At 42.1% G+C, this 17,432-nt stretch overlaps 1 protein-coding gene across 11 annotated transcripts in view; it reads left to right on the top strand.

The window, feature by feature from the left end:
* Nucleotides 1-17,432, top strand: part of rdx (BTB/POZ and MATH domain-containing protein rdx) — a 199,471-nt gene that overhangs the window by 159,378 nt on the left and 22,661 nt on the right. For all 11 annotated transcript variants that reach the window (XM_076526673.1, XM_076526680.1, XM_076526674.1 and 8 more), the window contains one exon: nt 11,756-11,900. In XM_076526673.1, coding sequence (XP_076382788.1) covers nt 11,823-11,900 — 78 coding nt within the window. In that variant the 5' untranslated portion in view covers nt 11,756-11,822. The remainder of the gene's footprint in view (nt 1-11,755; nt 11,901-17,432) is intronic.

Genomic DNA, 17,432 nt, shown 5'->3' with positions numbered 1-17,432 from the left:
AAGAAGAAGAATTTTCGAACATTTCTTAACCCCTTAATGCACAGTTTTTTTTAAAAAGGCCGGCCAAAAAAAATCAATTTTTTTTAATGTAAAAAAACACAATTTAGAACGTTGTCTTGGCAAGAAAATTACAAAAATAATCAAAATTTTTATTGCAATTTTGGATTTTGATAACATTGCAGAAAATAGTCGAGTATTGTAATATTACACGCACATCGACTTTTTTTATCTTTCTTTTCGAAACATAAATAATAACAATACTAGTATTTATAAAATTAATCAAAATTTTCTTTTGTGTGATATATTTCTTACTTGAATAAGTAAGTGTTATAGTTTACAATCCCATGTAGATGATAAATATCAATAAAACGATTGTTTCTTTTTTTGCTTTCACATTGTTATTTTCAATTCTCGATTGCATTCGAGTGTGAAAAATTATAGCAACATAAAGTACAACGCCGCTCGAATTATCTCGAGTGAGCACAGTTTGGTCAGTTTAGCGCGCTCGAGTTAACTCGAGCGTACACGTTAAGGGGTTAAAACTGCTGCAATAAATCATAAACATTTTTAAAAACTTATATATTTTTAATAAAGCATTATCAGACACAAGTTTTCGTGAACTTCCTTTCTCATCTATTTGCACTCGGTAACACATAATATAAGTTTGATCCTAACCTTTCTGGACACCCTGTGTATGAATAAATAAGCACTGATTTATCGCACAGTAGAAAGATTGCGGGAAAAACTCGTTCGAGATTAAAAGTCGCTCGATGGCTCATACCGGCATCGGTGAACAAACTAACGAGCGATCAAAATAGCCGGCGATCGTCGTTTTTTACTACTTCCATGCAACGCTATAAAATTTAAAATGGTAATCGATTCCCCTGAATGATCGGCGCCCGTAAACACTGTTACTTTATACGCGGCGAAAGTCGATATATCGTACACGCCACACAGGAACCTCTCGATCGCCGGAAAAATTCACGAATTTTTGGTCGCCCCGAATGACACGCGAGCGAACGTGTGTTTCGCAAGGCGTGCAGCGATCCCGACACGAATCGATCTTCCGAGCGAAGCGTTACGCGACTGTCTATTTCCACGGCCGTCGGTTCCGCCACGTGTGACCATTAAAGTCAATGCCGGAGCACACGGCTGTGCGACGACGACACGACGATACGCGACATGCGCGACGACGAGCGGCGGAGGCACGTCGATCATAGAGGTTCGTCGGTTTATCGAATTTTATCGTGGCGACGTGAGGTCCGCGCGCGAAGAGAGGCCAGATCCACGGTGTCGCTCACGGCCGGCCAGGGCTGGTCTGGTTCTCTTTCCATCTCTCTCTCTCTCCGCCCCTCCTCGCCCCTCTTGAACGCTCGCCGCGGCACGACGTTGCTCGCGCGTCTCCATGCTAGTTCGTGCGTCTTCGGCGAAGCGACAACTCGGCGCGTGCGAAGCGGCCGAGAGAACCGCAGTCGACGTCGCGCCCTTGAAGAGAGTTAGCCTTTGTCTTATCACAGTCGGCTTGCGCCAAGCATCAGCCTTGACTTCGCCCCCCCCCTCTCTCTCTCCTTCCGTCGTCCCCTTCTCGCTTCCACTCGATGCCAATTTCGCTGTAAATATCGCACGGAACGATTCTCGGGAATGATCGAAGTTCCCAGGAAAGTCTCGAAGTACTGGGTTCCCCGGAAAGAATCATCCGATTTCAAAAATTTATATTTTAACACGTTCCCTGCCGCGTGGGGCGTATACGCCCCACGCTGAACTTTCCGTTCAAGCCATTTGGTATTATCATTGTAAAATGAAGAATTTTTTAAAAATTCATTATGCAGTCAATTATGGACATCTTAATACTATTGCTGATGCCCTCATTTAATCGTGGGGCGTATACGCCCCACGCGGCGTGATGGGCAATTTTTCTTTACTGTAACTTGTTTTAACTGCATTTCTCTTATTCCGATCAGTCATTTATTCGCGTGTCGTTGACACAATACTTACTGCTTCACTGAAGCTGGGATTGATTTATAGTTCTATAGTACTGTAAAAGTTGTAACATTCTGCGATAGTTGTGTGGATAAACCACACTTATGTTTGCCATGTTTTAACAAAGTTCATCGTAACATCCCTTTGTAATCGCATACAAACTTGAATTTAACTAAAATGTTATATTTTAAACTAATATAGGCATGATAAAAAAAATTATATGTGAGGATGCAACTCGCTTGGCATAATAATGATCAGCCAGGTATTTGTTAAAGTAATTCCTAGAAAAATAAATTTATTGGTTTGCTGTGTTATGCATGTTAAACTATACAACCTTTCCTTGATAATTATGATTTTTGCACTATTTTAATTATTGTAAAGCATACGCCAGAAACAAAATAATACAAATGTAAAGCGTGGGGCGCATACGCCCCACGCGGCTTGAACGGAAAGTCTTCAAAAAACGGTCTGGCAGGGAACGTGTTAAACAATTACACACAGAGAATTATAATTCAAACACGAATATAACGGGAAAATGTGTGAGCTTTTGTTTACAAATGTTCGATTTGACTTCCTTTCGTTACACGTATATCATTGCGATATGAAAGTTCTTGCCAAACACGGTGTAACGTATCTCTGGTAATTGTTTGTACAGCATCACAAATGCGTTTGTTCAGTTCATTTACACTTGTAGGTAAAGGTGGTACGAAGACAGGATCCTTCACAAATCCCCAAAGCAAGAAGTCGCATGGGGTTAGGTCGGGTGATCTCGGAGGCCAACTGTGTAGAACCATATTATCGGATGAACTGCGACCAATCCCAACGGTTTGGTACAACAAGCAAACAGCTAGTGTCACCTATTGAGAAAAAAATAATGAAAAGTAAAACTCGCACGTTTCCCCGTTATATTCGCGTTTGAATTATAATCTTCCGTGTGTAATTTTTTAAAATATAAATTTTTGAAATCGGATGATTCTTTCCGGGGAACCCTGTATTTCTCTGCGATTTTCTGGCGATTTCAGCGGAAGCGGCGCGGCGTTCGTACGCGAAGCAATTTGTACGACGAGCGTTGCCGTAATTTATCCACGCGTGTCCCAAAACACCGTGGTCGATGTTTGTTTCCCCCCGGACGCTCTGAGGTCGAGCGCAAGGACGTTAAAATTTCGTGTTTATTCCGCATTCGTCGACGACGTCGTGCAAACGTGTTTCACGGAGAAACCCGACCGAGTGTTTTCAGATTGGATATCTGGCTGGAATCGCGGCCACGGAATTTCAGCGACTTTTCCGGCGATAGCAACCTCGTCCGGTTTCCGATTTCTGCCGACGATCTCGGGTTTCCTTGCGTCTCTTCCACGTCCTCGTTTCTAGCCGCCACGGGACCAGATAAAACCGCGAGCTTCCGACGACGAGAGGCGACGCGTACTAACGCGTACCAACGCTGCTAAGCAAGCCGCGATTTTGTTCCGGCGAACGTCGCGCCTCGTTGCCTACTATCACCGACCAATTTGTTCCCATTATTTTCAAACACTGGCCGGCAATATCTTCTGTCCGCGAGCTGAAATCAACCGAAATGTTATCGTTACCACCGTTATCAGTGGTGTTTTTATTTTAACAGTTTGACGGCCGCGACAAACATCTCGAATGTTCCATAAAATTCAAGTATTTGATTCAGTGATATAAAAATTGTACAGCAAATTTCTGCGGCATGCGTTACTTTTCCAACATTCTTGCGAACCTTGATAAGATTAAGAAATGATAATTGAATGGCGAAGAAATTAATTTTCGAAAATTAAAGTTTAGATAACTCTGTTACCCACGTGTGAGTATCGCAGCGATTAAAGTATTAACCCTTTGCTCTCGAGTGGTGACTCTGAAGCACCACTAAAAATATTTGTTATATCACGTTCCAAGATAATTTTTATATTAACAAAATTTAGATTTAAAATATTGCTAAGAGTGCAATTATTATTGTGCGAGTTCCAAGAGTCAATTTCATTGCGCGTAAAATGCATTTTGTCACGTATAATAGAAATACTATAAGTTAGAAAAATGATTTTATATTTATAGTTGAGATAGCTTCGAGTGCAAGGGGTTAATAGCGTAATTGTAATACAGTTTTTTAATAGTGTAATTATTATGTACCTTATTAATAATATAAACAGGATAAATTTGGTTAATAATATAATTATGAGGCATTTTTCAAGAAATTACGCTACATCGATTACTGTAATTCAAATTTTCGCGAGATCACGTGTACGTGACTCCGACCATCCAAATGTTTACATTTATCGTTCCAAGAATTTTATAGAACGCTGGCTGAAGCTTGGCAGCATTGCTGTCGGTTGGAGCGATAAGGTTAAAGGTCTTTTAGCGAGTAATTAAATTAATATTGTCGAGGAAATAATTACAATATGCTTTTAAACTTTGGACATGGTAATTCAAAATTGTGATTCTAATATTAATAATAACAATAATTATATGTGTATATATATATTATATTATTATTATTATTATATTATATTATTATTATTATATTATTATTATTATACATTATATATATTATATGTATATATATAATTATTGTTATTATTAATATTAGAATCACAATTTTGAATTATATAATGAATATATGATATATATAATGAACCGGAGAAAGTCTCGGTGTTACAATAATACGATAATATGTCGCACAAGTGGCATATCAAAAAGAAAGGAAGTGATACTATAAAAAGATAAAATAGTAGATAAAGTGAGTGATTAAGGTAATCAAATCAAGTGAAGAAATGAAGAAAAAAAAAATGGAGAAATTGATAGAGAATAACACACGGTATGAGGTCATTGAAGTAACAAAAAATGAGACTAGAATGAAAACGGCATGAGTAAGAAAGAAACTAGAAATCGAGGACGAAGAAGTGCTAATCAACGCAGTCATGAAACTCCAATCATTATGCAAGGACTTAAGAAACGATCGTAGGCAATTATCGTTTATAATTCTGACCATTATAAAAACTAATTACTGTAAAAACGAATATAATTATCAGATTATCGAATGGATCGTTTGGTGATCCATGGTTCATAGGTCGCCCGTTATAAAATCGAATGCGATTCGATTCTGTTTTCACGGAGACGCGAGCCAGCCCCCTGTCGGTTCGAGAATATTGGAACGCAGGCCCATCGAGGATCCGAATCCGTTGAAACGGAGGCGTGGGCCAGACCAGTGAGCCCAGGGGAAAGTGGAACACCGCTGCTCGCCGGTGAAAACGAGGAAGTTGGGTGAAAACCGCGTGCACCAAGCCCGAAACAACGCAGTTGGAGCGAGTGTACCACGTCCTGGGAATAGATAATTCACGAATCAGCGTACTCCCGTTGAATCGTTCGCCGCAGATTTCATTTTTTCTTTTCAACTTTTCTCGTTTTATAATAATGATAATATTTATTATATCAATAGGATCGACCCTTTGTTGCAGAGCAATTTTATTTAATTATTTAGCATTCTCTTTGTATATATACAAAGTCATAAATATACAAAAGTACAGTAAATTCGCTGTAATTGACGCTCAGATTGTACACGAAAATACACAAGTTTTTATACTTGCCGATTGTCGTCAATTATAAAAACGAGGAGCAAGGCTCGAGTAATCGTACCACCACTTCCCAAATTGTCCGTTTTTGCTTAGAAGCTAAGGGACAATTGGAGAGAACTGAATTACAAGTATTTCTCACTTATGCAATTAGTTTAGCCATTTATTGCATTTTATTCGTTGAAAGCGTATCCTGAGTAATAACCTTGCGTTTTTATAATTACCGATTGTCGACAATTCTAAAAACAATACGCAAGGCCCGAATAATCGTATCTCTTCCCAAATCGTCCATCTTTTTTACAAGCTGAAGGACAATTTGGAAGAATTTACTGTGCACACAGGAAACGAACGAGAACGATATTGTACAAAATGCTAAAATATCTAATATAAGGTAAAAAGAAGAAATATACGCAGGAAAATGGAGAACCTATCCTTCGTGAACATTATCAATTCCATTACGTCCACTTTGAACGAGAATGTTAATAATAGCGAGCACATAAGACAAAGACAGGAAGACATTAAAGCATTAACAACGAGATAACAAAGAAGAAACAATCGGTACTAATACGAGAGTTGGATAATAAAGATAGTAGCAACACGGGTGACGTTAACAATAACAATAGTTTTCCAGATAAGCTGGCATCGTAAATTGTTCAGCGGATTTCGCAGTGATCGAAAACCATCGAAGCAGGAAATCGGTCGTTGCTCGAGATTCGAACGGCCGAACGAAGTCGTCCGTTTCTACTTGCAAGAAATTTCCGTCCTATCAATTCGATTCCATCGACCCTCCCGGTAGAAATGGGCGACCCTCGAGCCACAGAGACTGGTTGATTCGGCGCGCGGCGTATACGCTTGCCGTCCTTTTTTCACGCGAAGGGAGCACGCGCGCGCGTAGTTGGTAATTGTTAGCGTTATTAACCCTCTCGGGCTCGAGTCGGCTCGAAGGGACGGTGGCAAAATTTGAGCACGTCGCCGCGGCCGGGAAACGTAATTGGGGGTTGCGAGGGGTTGTAGACACCGGCGACTCTCGCCCCCCGAGTCGTCGAGATTGTTACCGTGTCACCGAGGGGTTAATTCGAGAGCCGTTCGATCCGCTATTCGGACGGCGAACCAAGTCCGAAAGAAATCCGCGCATCGGTTCTCTTTCCAGTTTTGGCCGCCGACTTGTCGTAACATCCGGCAAGTTCGGGTTTCGCATCCGGTGCGGTGGACTCCGGGTCTCGTTGTCGCCGCCACAAAGGCGGTCCGGCGGTTCTCGCGTAGCCGGATGGGTTAATGTCGGTGTTTATCCCGTTCCAAAGGACAACGGCTTCCGTTTACGGTCGTCCACCGATACGACCGCGTCGAGCAAATATTCGCATTCGCGCGGAAACGATTAACGGCGGTCGCGGAGACGGGTCGAAACCAGTAGAAATAACGTGGCGCGTGTCTCGCAGCATAGGGCGGAGGAGCCGGTTACTGTGGGGTGACCAATCGCTTCGAGTTGTTTCCGGGCATAATTAACTTGATACTTGTCGAATAAGATGTGTTAAATGTTTCTTATTGGAAAAGTAAACGAGAGAAAAGAATGCAAAAATTTAATGTGTCTCTTCGATTGTCAATTTCGTGATTTTTTTGTTTATTTTTTGAATAGGAAAAATGAATATGCCTCGTTCGATAAATACAAAGTTAATTATGCATGAAAACAAATTGAAAAACAAGCAAAGGGATTACAAAATTTAACCCTTCGCACTCGAGTGGTGGCTCTGACCACTAAAATTTGTTACGTCGCGTTTTAAGATAATTTTTATATCGACAAAGTTTAGATTTAAAAACATTGTTAAGTGTGTAATTGTTGCGTGACACCCAAGAGTCAATTTCATATGCATGAAATGCATTTTGCCATATAACATCGTTCGATAAATACAAAGTTAATTATGCATGAAAACAAATTGAAAAACAAGCAAAGGGATTACAAAATTTAACCCTTCGCACTCGAGTGGTGACTCTGACCACTAAAATTTGTTACGTCGCGTTTTAAGATAATTTTTATATCGACAAAGTTTAGATTTAAAAACATTGTTAAGAGTGTAATTGTTGCGTGACTCCCAAGAATCAATTTCATATGCATGAAATGCATTTTGCCATATAACATCGTTCGATAAATACAAAGTTAATTAAGCGTGAAAACAAATTCAAAAACAAGCAAAGGGATTACAAAATTTAACCCTTTGCACTCGAGTGATGACTCTGACCACTAAAATTTGTTACGTCGCGTTTTAAGATAATTTTTATATCGACAAAGTTTAGATTTAAAAACATTGTTAAGAGTGTAATTGTTGCGTGACACCCAAGAATCAATTTCATATGCATGAAATGCATTTTGCCATATAACATCGTTCGATAAATACAAAGTTAATTAAGCATGAAAACAAATTCAAAAACGAGCAAAGTAAAGGGATTACAAAATTTAATCCTCCGCACTCGAGTGGTGGCTCTGACCATTAAAATTTGTTACGACGCGTTTTAAGATAATTTTTATATCGACAAAGTTTAGATTTAAAAACATTGTTAAGAGTGTAATTGTTGCGTGACTCCCAAAAATCAATTTCATATGCATGAAATGCATTTTGCCATATAACATCGTTCGATAAATACAAAGTTAATTAAGCATGAAAACAAATTCAAAAACAAGCAAAGGGATTATAAAATTTAACCCTTTGTACTCGAGTGGTGACTCTGACCACTAAAATTTGTCACGTCGCGTTTTAAGATAATTTTTATATCGACAAAGTTTAGATTTAAAAACATTGTTAAGAGTGTAATTGTTGCGTGACTCCCAAGAGTCAATTTCATATGCATAAAATGCATTTTGCCGTATAAAACAAAAACACTATAAGTTAGAAAAATAATTTTATATTTACAGTTAAAACAGCTTCGAGTGCAAAGTGTTAATAGACCTTGTTCGATAAACGTGAAGTTAATTGTGAAATTGATTGAAAACAAATCAAAGGCACAGAGCAATTGGTGACCCTACAGTAACCGGCTCCGCTGTCTTACGGTAGCACGCCGATCCACGACGCGACGCGGACCTTTTCCGACGAATAAATCGAGGCCCTGGCCACACGGAAAAGGACTCTCGTTCTCTCCTTTTCTCCTTTCACTTTCCAATGGGCTGCCCAGCCGGCGTACGAGAGAAATCCTACCATCGCGCTGCTCTCGCCGAGCCAAGAAAACCGACGACGAATCTTTGCCGGGCCGGTGCGACGCCCGTGAAAGCGTCGCTCCCGCCGAGCAGACAGTAAACAGGAAATTTGCGTCGGGAAAAGCCGAATTTCGAACCCTTTTTTCTCCCCTTTCTCCGTTCCTTCCTTGATCGGAGATTGCTGGAGCGGCGATTAGCCGGACGGCGCGCGAGGATTAAATGTCTTCTTCGTCGACGTATCAGCGGTTGGTTGCCTTTTACGCAACCTGTCCTCCCCTCCCTCGGCCCCGTCTAAGCCCGCTCTAACTTTCACTTCCACGTTACTCCCACGTTGCCTTCTCGCTGGATACTTATACGCTCGCTTGTCGGGAAGAGACACGAGAGAGCAAAAGAGTGGGGGGGAGAGAGAGGGACGACGACACCGGCGACATTTCGCCGGGCGGGAGAGGGAACGAAAGAGAAGGAGATAAACGGTTCCGTCGTGATTCCAGCCGAGGCTCGAGGTGAACGTAACGCGAGCAGTTTTGTGGGAAACGAGAGACCCCGGAGACCCAAGTGGCGGGCCCACGGTTCCGATACACTCGTGGATCCGTGGATCTATGGATCGACCCGTTTCACGCGACCCACGCACGCGAAACGTCGCGCGAAGACAAATCTTTTATATGAATCTCGTGGAACGAACTTTCGTATGTACGTGAAATGCGAGACGAACTTCCTAATAATATTGTTTGTTTGAGAAATAATTTATTAGGTTGTACGAGACGTTCGTTTCACATTTCATGGAGCTCTTCGTTTCATTGAATTCACGTAATATATTTCAAGCGAACTTTCCGACTTTCTAATCTAATTGCATGCATCTTTACATATTTTTTCATTTTTTCGAGAATTCTATGAGCTTGTTCGTACAAAACTTACCGGGCCTTCCAAAACCCGCATTTACCGAACGTCGGTAATTTTCTGCATTCTTTTGTTTTTGTTTATTCGTTTATCGAAAGCAAGACATGTTTATGGGAGATTTTTGAAAAATGAATTCACGTGATAACTGCGATAAGTCGAAGCGGATGAACTCGTACGAACCAAGATATTTATTTATTTATTTGTTTGCTTTTCATTTATTTAGTTATTTATTTAGTTAGTTAGTTATTTAGTTATTTAGTTAGTTAGTTATTTAGTTATTTATTTAGTTATTTATTTAGTTATTTATTTAGTTAGTTATTTAGTTAGATATTTAGTGATTTATTTAGTGAGTTATTTAGTTATTTAGATATAGCTATTTAGCTATTTATAGCTATTTATTATTTAGATATAACTATTTAGTTATTTAGATATTTACTTGTTTCTTTCTTTCTTCATTTCTTCATTTATTTATGTATTTATTTATTAAACTTGTACAGGAAGTTATCCATTAGTTACAAAATCAAAGAATACAGAATAGAATGGATTGATTCCTTAAATTAATTCGCAATTTCTTAAATTAATACATTAAATATATGCGGATATATAACAACGTTGCGAAATTATATTAAGCGTTAGCCTTGTAATGCGCCAAAAAATTCTATTTAAAAGAGTGCAGTGGATGGTTGAAAAAATCGATGAACGAATGTACCCTATTCACATTAAAGAAAACACGATTTATCCAAGCGCGATATCCATAGATTGTCTCATGTTTCTAAAATACTCGCTCGTTTATCTCGCGTAAGTAAGAAAAGACGAAAAGTTGGAGGAGAAAGCCCTTTAAGAGACTATAAGAGAGTCCATAAAAGTGGCCCAGTTTTCGCGGGGGTTGAGTGCAGGGAAATCCCTGGGACAAGCGCGCAAGGTGCGTCGAAGAGCCGAAGGATTAACTCGGTGATCCATCAGTCTTATCGCGTTAGCGTATCGATTGGCCGGCAGATAAGAATCGATGGATTTGGACAAAGCGGCGTATCTCGATTTCCCGATCGTCAGCAACCGATCGGCCCGGGTCCGATGAACCTGCGCCCCGGAGGCTAACGTACTCGAGAGTCGACGATGCTCGTCCAATTGTTCCTCGAGCTGTACATGCTTGAGAACACCATCGCCAGCCCTGCACGCCCTTCTCACCCATGCCCCTCTCGCGATTCTTCCTTGCCTATAATAAATAACCTTTTCCATCTCCATCCCCTTCGTCGATTTCATCCGACCTTCTCCTAGGTTCGAGCCTCTTCGAGTCCCATCGTTGCAGAGGCGGATCAACCGTAGTCGACCTTCGCTTCCAAATAAACTAGGAATTTTGATGCTCCAATTTGTTTATTATTTAGCGCGGTTGACCCGTTCTACAGGACATTTCAATTCGTTAAAAATGCATGTCGACGAGGGTGGACGTACAGGGTATCCCAAAATTATGGCATTTCCGAGAAATGAGGGATTCCTGAGGCGATTTGAAGCAACTTTTTCCTTTACAAAAATGTTCTCCGAGGCATCGTTAACGAATTATTCATAAAGAAACACTGACCAATGAGGGGCGAGTTCGCTCGGCGCTAGGCGACCGGGCCAATGAGCGGAACCGAGCTCCGTGCGCTCGTTGGCTCGGCCGCCGCGCGCCAGCCAACCTCGCCTCTCATTGGTCACTGTTTTTCGCTAATAACTCGTAAACGAAGCCTCGGATTGCAATTTCGCTAAGGAAAAAGTTACTTCAAATGATCTCAGGAACCCCTTATTAGAAGTACCATAATTTTGGGACACTCTGTATATTTGCAGCCAGTGGTGCAAAATAGAAAACAAATCTTTAGAAACTGATTATCCGATTTACTGATTTCTCGACGTTCTAAACAAAATATTTTTCTATTTCTGTTATCGTAAAAATAGCTGTTCACCCGTATATTGAAATAAATTAAATTAAATTAAATTGCCGATCTTTGACCGACGATTCTACGAACCCTCTCGCGAACGACCAACGAGATTCGGCTGGAAGAAAGCTGCGCTCTATTCCAAACCGGTCGACAGCCTGCGAACGTTGGTTCTAATCGTCCGGTGTCGTTTTCTGTCGCAGACTTGCGGTGAGCGACTGTGCGCCTCAAACATCGCGGGTCAGCTCGAACTTGCACAGCAGCAGTAGTATGGCAGTAAGCCGCGTACCGAGCCCTCCACCGCCGGAAGTGAACACCCCTGTGGCCGAGAATTGGTGTTACACGCAGGTACGTACCATCCTGGCAACGATCTTGCCCAATTTTTAATCTAGACAATTCCGAGAAATCATTTGTAAAACCTGAGTTTAAGTTCGCATGAATTTTCCATTCGAGACCCTTACACAACCATTTAACAATCCACGATCTTTTACGAGAACCAATCGAGTTTTTGTGCCTCAACATGTCTCTCGTTCTCTCTAGACTGATCCTTTGAACAGCAATTTGGCTAACAGTTATGCACTAACGATATACAGAGTGTCCCAGAAATGTCTCGCAATCCGAAAGTGGTGGATTCCTCGGGTCATTCGAAGCAACTTTCTCCTTTAGAAAAATTTTCTCCGAGGCACCGTTAACGAGTTATTAACGATAAACAGTTACCAATGAGAGGCGAGCTCGGCTGGCGCGAGGCGACCGTGCCAATGAGCGGAATTGAGCCTCGCGCGCTGATTGGCTGGGGCCGCCTCGCGTCAGCCGTACTCGATTCTTATTGGTCACTGTTTTTCGTTAATAACTCGTTAACGGTGCCTCGGAGAACATTTTTGCAAAGGAAAAAGTTGCTTCAAATGATCCTAAGAACCCGCCACTTTCGGATTGCGAGACATTTTTGGGACACGCTGTACATAGAGTTCTTCATTGACGATGCTAATCAATTTCAAAATCAAGTCTATAATGTTTCCACCGGCTGGGATGTTTAGTTTGTGTGTGCTTTGTACGTTGTAATTTATATTATCTTCATTATTATTATTATACTATTATTATTATTGTTGTCATTGTTATTATTATTATTATTATTATTACTGTTATTATTCTATTATTTTCTTATTGTTGCTATTATTATTCTATTATTATTTTATTATTATTGTTACGATGTTGCCTTTTCGTCGAAAAATTAAAAGGTCGTCTGACGTTCATGCTAATTAAATGAAATTCAGTTGAATTAGATCACGAAATTGCGCTGCGATGCCGGTGCCTCGCGCGGGTCGGATTTCGCGTGGTTGTTGGCGGTGCACGAGGCGAGCCGACGGGATTCGCGTCTGATGGCGTTTGGTTCTCGTCCGGTCTTGGTACGCGTATTCGCGTATTCGCGCACTCGCGCACTCGAACACTCCTGGCGCTCTCGTTCTATTTTTACTGGTCGTCCCCTCGCGATGTGAACGACCTGCAACTAGATATCTTGTTCCTCCCGAGCCCCGCGGCACTCAAGTTCTCCGACTTGGCCGTGGAAATGTTCGCCGGCTTTCCCGGCGAAAATGCTTGAACGTTCGCAGTCCGCCGCCGCTGCAAAACTCCTTCGATGGACCAAAAGAGCGAACCGATATATCGGCCGCGATATTTACACGTTCGTTCTTCGCCTGCCGCGTCGAACGAAATTCTGCCGTCGCTCGGCTCTGTCGGCTTTACAAGCGACGGAAACTTCGGAAACCTTTCTTCGCCGATGGTAAGATCTCGGGGCCCCGGCGGACTCCTTTTGGGAAATTACAATCGGGCAGATCAGGTGTTCGATGTTTATTCAAGTGCGGAAAGAAATCTCGTCGGATAGGAAACAATGGAAAACATGCTGTGGGGTGGAAAAGAAATACAACCGTTCGCCGAAGACGTTTACATTTCCAGAAATTCTGTTTGGATTGTGATCGTTTGTTTGATTCTTTTCTATTTCAAATAGCATAGTGTTTGATGATTTTGAACACAGATAAGAGATATCAAGTAAAGAGTGCGGCGCGTTTGAAGAGGGCGGAGTTTAAATTCGAGCGCACAGGGTATTCATGATTATGGTCGTCGAATGCCATTGGACAGACCATGCGGGAGGCACGAAATCGCAAAAATCGGTGTTGAATACTTTCGATCCGCTTTCATAGTTCATAGATGACCGTGCAGTAATCTAACCGAACGAGAGAAATGTTGAGACATTTTTAAAAAGTCGTCACAGTCTGCTGATAAATCCAAGTACATGGCAGGACGAAATTCGCACGTTATTAACCCTTTGCTCTCGGAGACATTTTAACTCTTAAGTCGAATATAGTTTTTCTAAATCACAGTCTTGTGACCGATGCAATACTTTCTCAGATATTTTAGACAGCTATACGAATATTAAATGGATGATATTAGACTTTTAACTTAGCTTTTTCAAGTATAAACAATGTTGATGATTTAAAAGTTATTTTGAAACGTGACGAAACAATTTTTAGCGGTGCCGCGGAGTCACCTTTCGAGTGCGAAGGGTTAATGTGTCTAGCAAAGGACCTCTCTCTCTCTCGCTGCCTCTCTCTCCCCCTCTCTCGCTGCCTCTCTCTTCCTCTTTCTCCTTGCCTCTCTCTCTCCTTCTCGCTGCCTCTCTCCCTGCCTCTCTCTCCTCTCTCTTTCTCTCCGTCTTTCTCTCTCTCTCTCTCTTTCTCTCTGTCTCTCCCTCTCTTTCTCTTCCTCTCTCTCTCTTTCTCTCTGTCTCTCCCTCTCTTTCTCTTCCTCTCTCTCTCTCTCTTTCTCTTCCTCTCTCTGCCTCTCTCTCCCTCTCTCTCTCGCTGCCTCTCTCTCCCTTTTTTTCCTTGCCTCTCTCTCCTTCTCTCTGCCTCACTCTCTTTCTCTCCCTGCCTCTCTCTCCCTTTTTTTCCTTGCCTCTCTCTCTCCTTCTCTCTGCCTCACTCTCTTTCTCTCCCTGCCTCTCTCTCCCTTTTCTTCCTTGCCTCTCTCTCTCCTTCTCGCTGCCTCACTCTCTTTCTCTCCCTGCCTCTCTCTCCCTCTCTCCCGCTCCCTTTCCCCCTCTCTCTCTCTTTCTCTCTGTCTCTCCCTCTCTGTCTCTCTCTTTCTCTCTATCTATTTATCTCTACATCCATCTATCCATTTCTGGGATTTGCGAAGAGAGCACTCTCGGTTTTCAGCGAACAGTGAACGCGTGCGCGAACAAAGCGGGAGCCGGGAGCACACGGGGCCCCCTTACCACCGAATCGAAAGTCGATTCGTGCTCCAGTTAACTTTCGTAATGCACGCCGATTTCGCCGCGTCAGCGCCGGGTGCAGCCGTCGCTGGTGCAGCAATCGCCGCGCACCATCACCGTTGAATCTGTCGTAACTCGCGGCAACAAGCCGATCGATCGACTCGATAAAACCCCTAGAAAGCGGCGCGGCACTGCGGCGGATAGCGATGCCGTCGCTCCTTGTGTCCGCCTTTCGAATCTTTTCGAATTCGTTCGAATCTGTCGCGATCACTTTCTTCGGAATTGTTCTCTTCCAATCGAATCCAAGTATTCTCTAGATCGGCCGAGAGGCGGTTCGGCTACGCTGTTCCGCTCAATATGCAATCCCGAATTCGTGAAAAATCTTCCTCGAGCTAGTTCCGGTGGTCCGGGTTCGGTGCAGCTCGCCTCGGCCCGGGCCAGCCCGATCCGGAGCCCGCCCCACGCGGCGATCCCGCTAATAGTCATCATCACTCGTTACCTTTCATTTCCACCTCGTTATCTCGGGGCACGTGTTCGTCCTCGCCGAACCGCGCCGGCTCCGTCCGTTCCCCGTCGAATCGATGCGGCGCGCCGCGCCGTGAAAATAATGTCCCGAGCCAAAGACTCCGGCCGAAGCGCTGCCGAGAGAGCGGATGCGCCGACTGGTTTCACTCGCCCCGAGTGGCTCGGCCAAACGATACACTTTCGACACGAGTTTTCATCGCGAAATTAGTCATCGGCGATGGTTCTCCGGCTGCACGGAGAAGCGCCGCTTCTCGCAATTTCGGTGAACATTTTCGTCAATGCATTCATTGAAATCGTACAGCACGTTCGATTTACGTGTTTATCAGAACGAAAATCGTTGGAACACGAATTCCATGGATTCAACGGAATTATGCAATTTGAAACGCTATTAATGCCAAAAAAGCATTGGTGATCAGTTATATTCGATTATTTATTGTCTATTAGCTCTGTTATCTCGTTTTAAGCTACGATCACTTGAGCGTCGTAAAATACGTTTCGATCTACTTTTTGCGTTCGAAACTTTAAACGGTTTCTACCGTTGTCCTGATATTTGATCAAAGTTCCGTTTAATTACTTCACGTCGGTCCTCACCGATTAGAACCGATTATGGCCAATACAGCAGCTTAAACAGAATATTTTTTAATGTAACTAAATTTGGCGGATAATTTCTTTACTTCACATTTTATTTCTGGAAGAAATGTAACGCGACTGCTGGCCTCCTGCTATGGCTCCGTATAAAGTCTTTTATCTGTATTTAATTACACCGAAGGGTTTAACCCATTCATAAACAAACCAGAATTCTAAGCGACAATATCTAAAACGTGAAAACATATTACATGCGGTGTTTTTCCATGTAACCTAAGAGTTATCCCGTGTCTTTATCTTTGTGTTTATTGAAACTTTGTTTGTTTGTTGCTGGAATCGAAAACATCGATGTACACTCCCCTGCAAAAGTATTAGGACAGTTACTGAAAATTCAATGAATATGGAGACCCGATAGGAAATTGCTTCAATTTTTTCTAATTTATTTCAAAGTTCATTATATTAAACTGTAATAGGTATATACAAGGATGGCCTATGATTATGTTAATACCAGGAAAGGGGTGATTCCTGAGGTCATTTGAAGTAACTTCTTCCTGAGCGGAAATGCAATCCGCGGCTTTGTTTACGAGTTATTAGCGAAAAACGCTGACCAATGAGAGGCAAGCTCGCTTAGCGCTAGGCGGCCGAGCCAATCAGCGGAACTGGGCGTCGTACGTTCGTTGACTGGGCCGCCTCTCGCAAGCTGAGCTCGCCTCTCATTGGTCAGCGTTTTTCGTTAATAACTCGTAAACAAAGCCGCGGACTGCATTTTCGTTAAGGAAAAAGTTGCTTCAAATCACATCAGGAACTTACCATTTCCGAATTTAGAGACATTTTTGGGACATCATGTATTTCACGTTGCAATAGAAATAACGTAAATTTTATAAAAGAAAGTTGAATCTTCTTTTCATTAATGTATCCACCGCTTTATTTAATTACTTCTTGAACTAATTTCAGCATACGTTTTGCTAATTTTTCGATTATTTCTAATTGTAGTATGTCCCACGTATTTAGAAAACATATCGGAAATCGATGCGTGTCGTACCGATCGAAGAGCATGAAATAAGCTCAGGATACGCTTTCAATGAACAAAATGCAATAAATAGCTAAATTAATTGCACGAGTGAAAAACACTTGTAACTCAGTACAGTAAATTCTCTCCAATTGTGCCTCAGCTTCTAAAAAAAAAATGGACAATTTGGGAAGAGAGGATGCGATTATTCAACCCTTGCGGTTCATTTTTATAGTTGTTCACAATTGATAACTATAAAAACGTGCCGCGAGGGCTCGAACAATCGTATCCCCTTTTCTCAAATTGTCCATTTTTGCTCACAAGCTGAGGAACAATCGTAGAGTATTTACTGTACGTCTTTTCGACAATACGATGCGACCTTTTTTTGCAAACCATTTACAAACCATTACCTAACCTGGACGAGATATTACAATTTATACGAAACAAGCAGGTGTCCTAATACGCTCGGAGGGGGTTGTATGTGTCCATCGAA

This window comes from Megalopta genalis, chromosome 15 (genome assembly GCF_051020955.1).
Source record: "Megalopta genalis isolate 19385.01 chromosome 15, iyMegGena1_principal, whole genome shotgun sequence".
NCBI lineage: Eukaryota > Metazoa > Arthropoda > Insecta > Hymenoptera > Halictidae > Megalopta > Megalopta genalis.
This window is presented reverse-complemented; position numbering and strand designations above follow the sequence as displayed.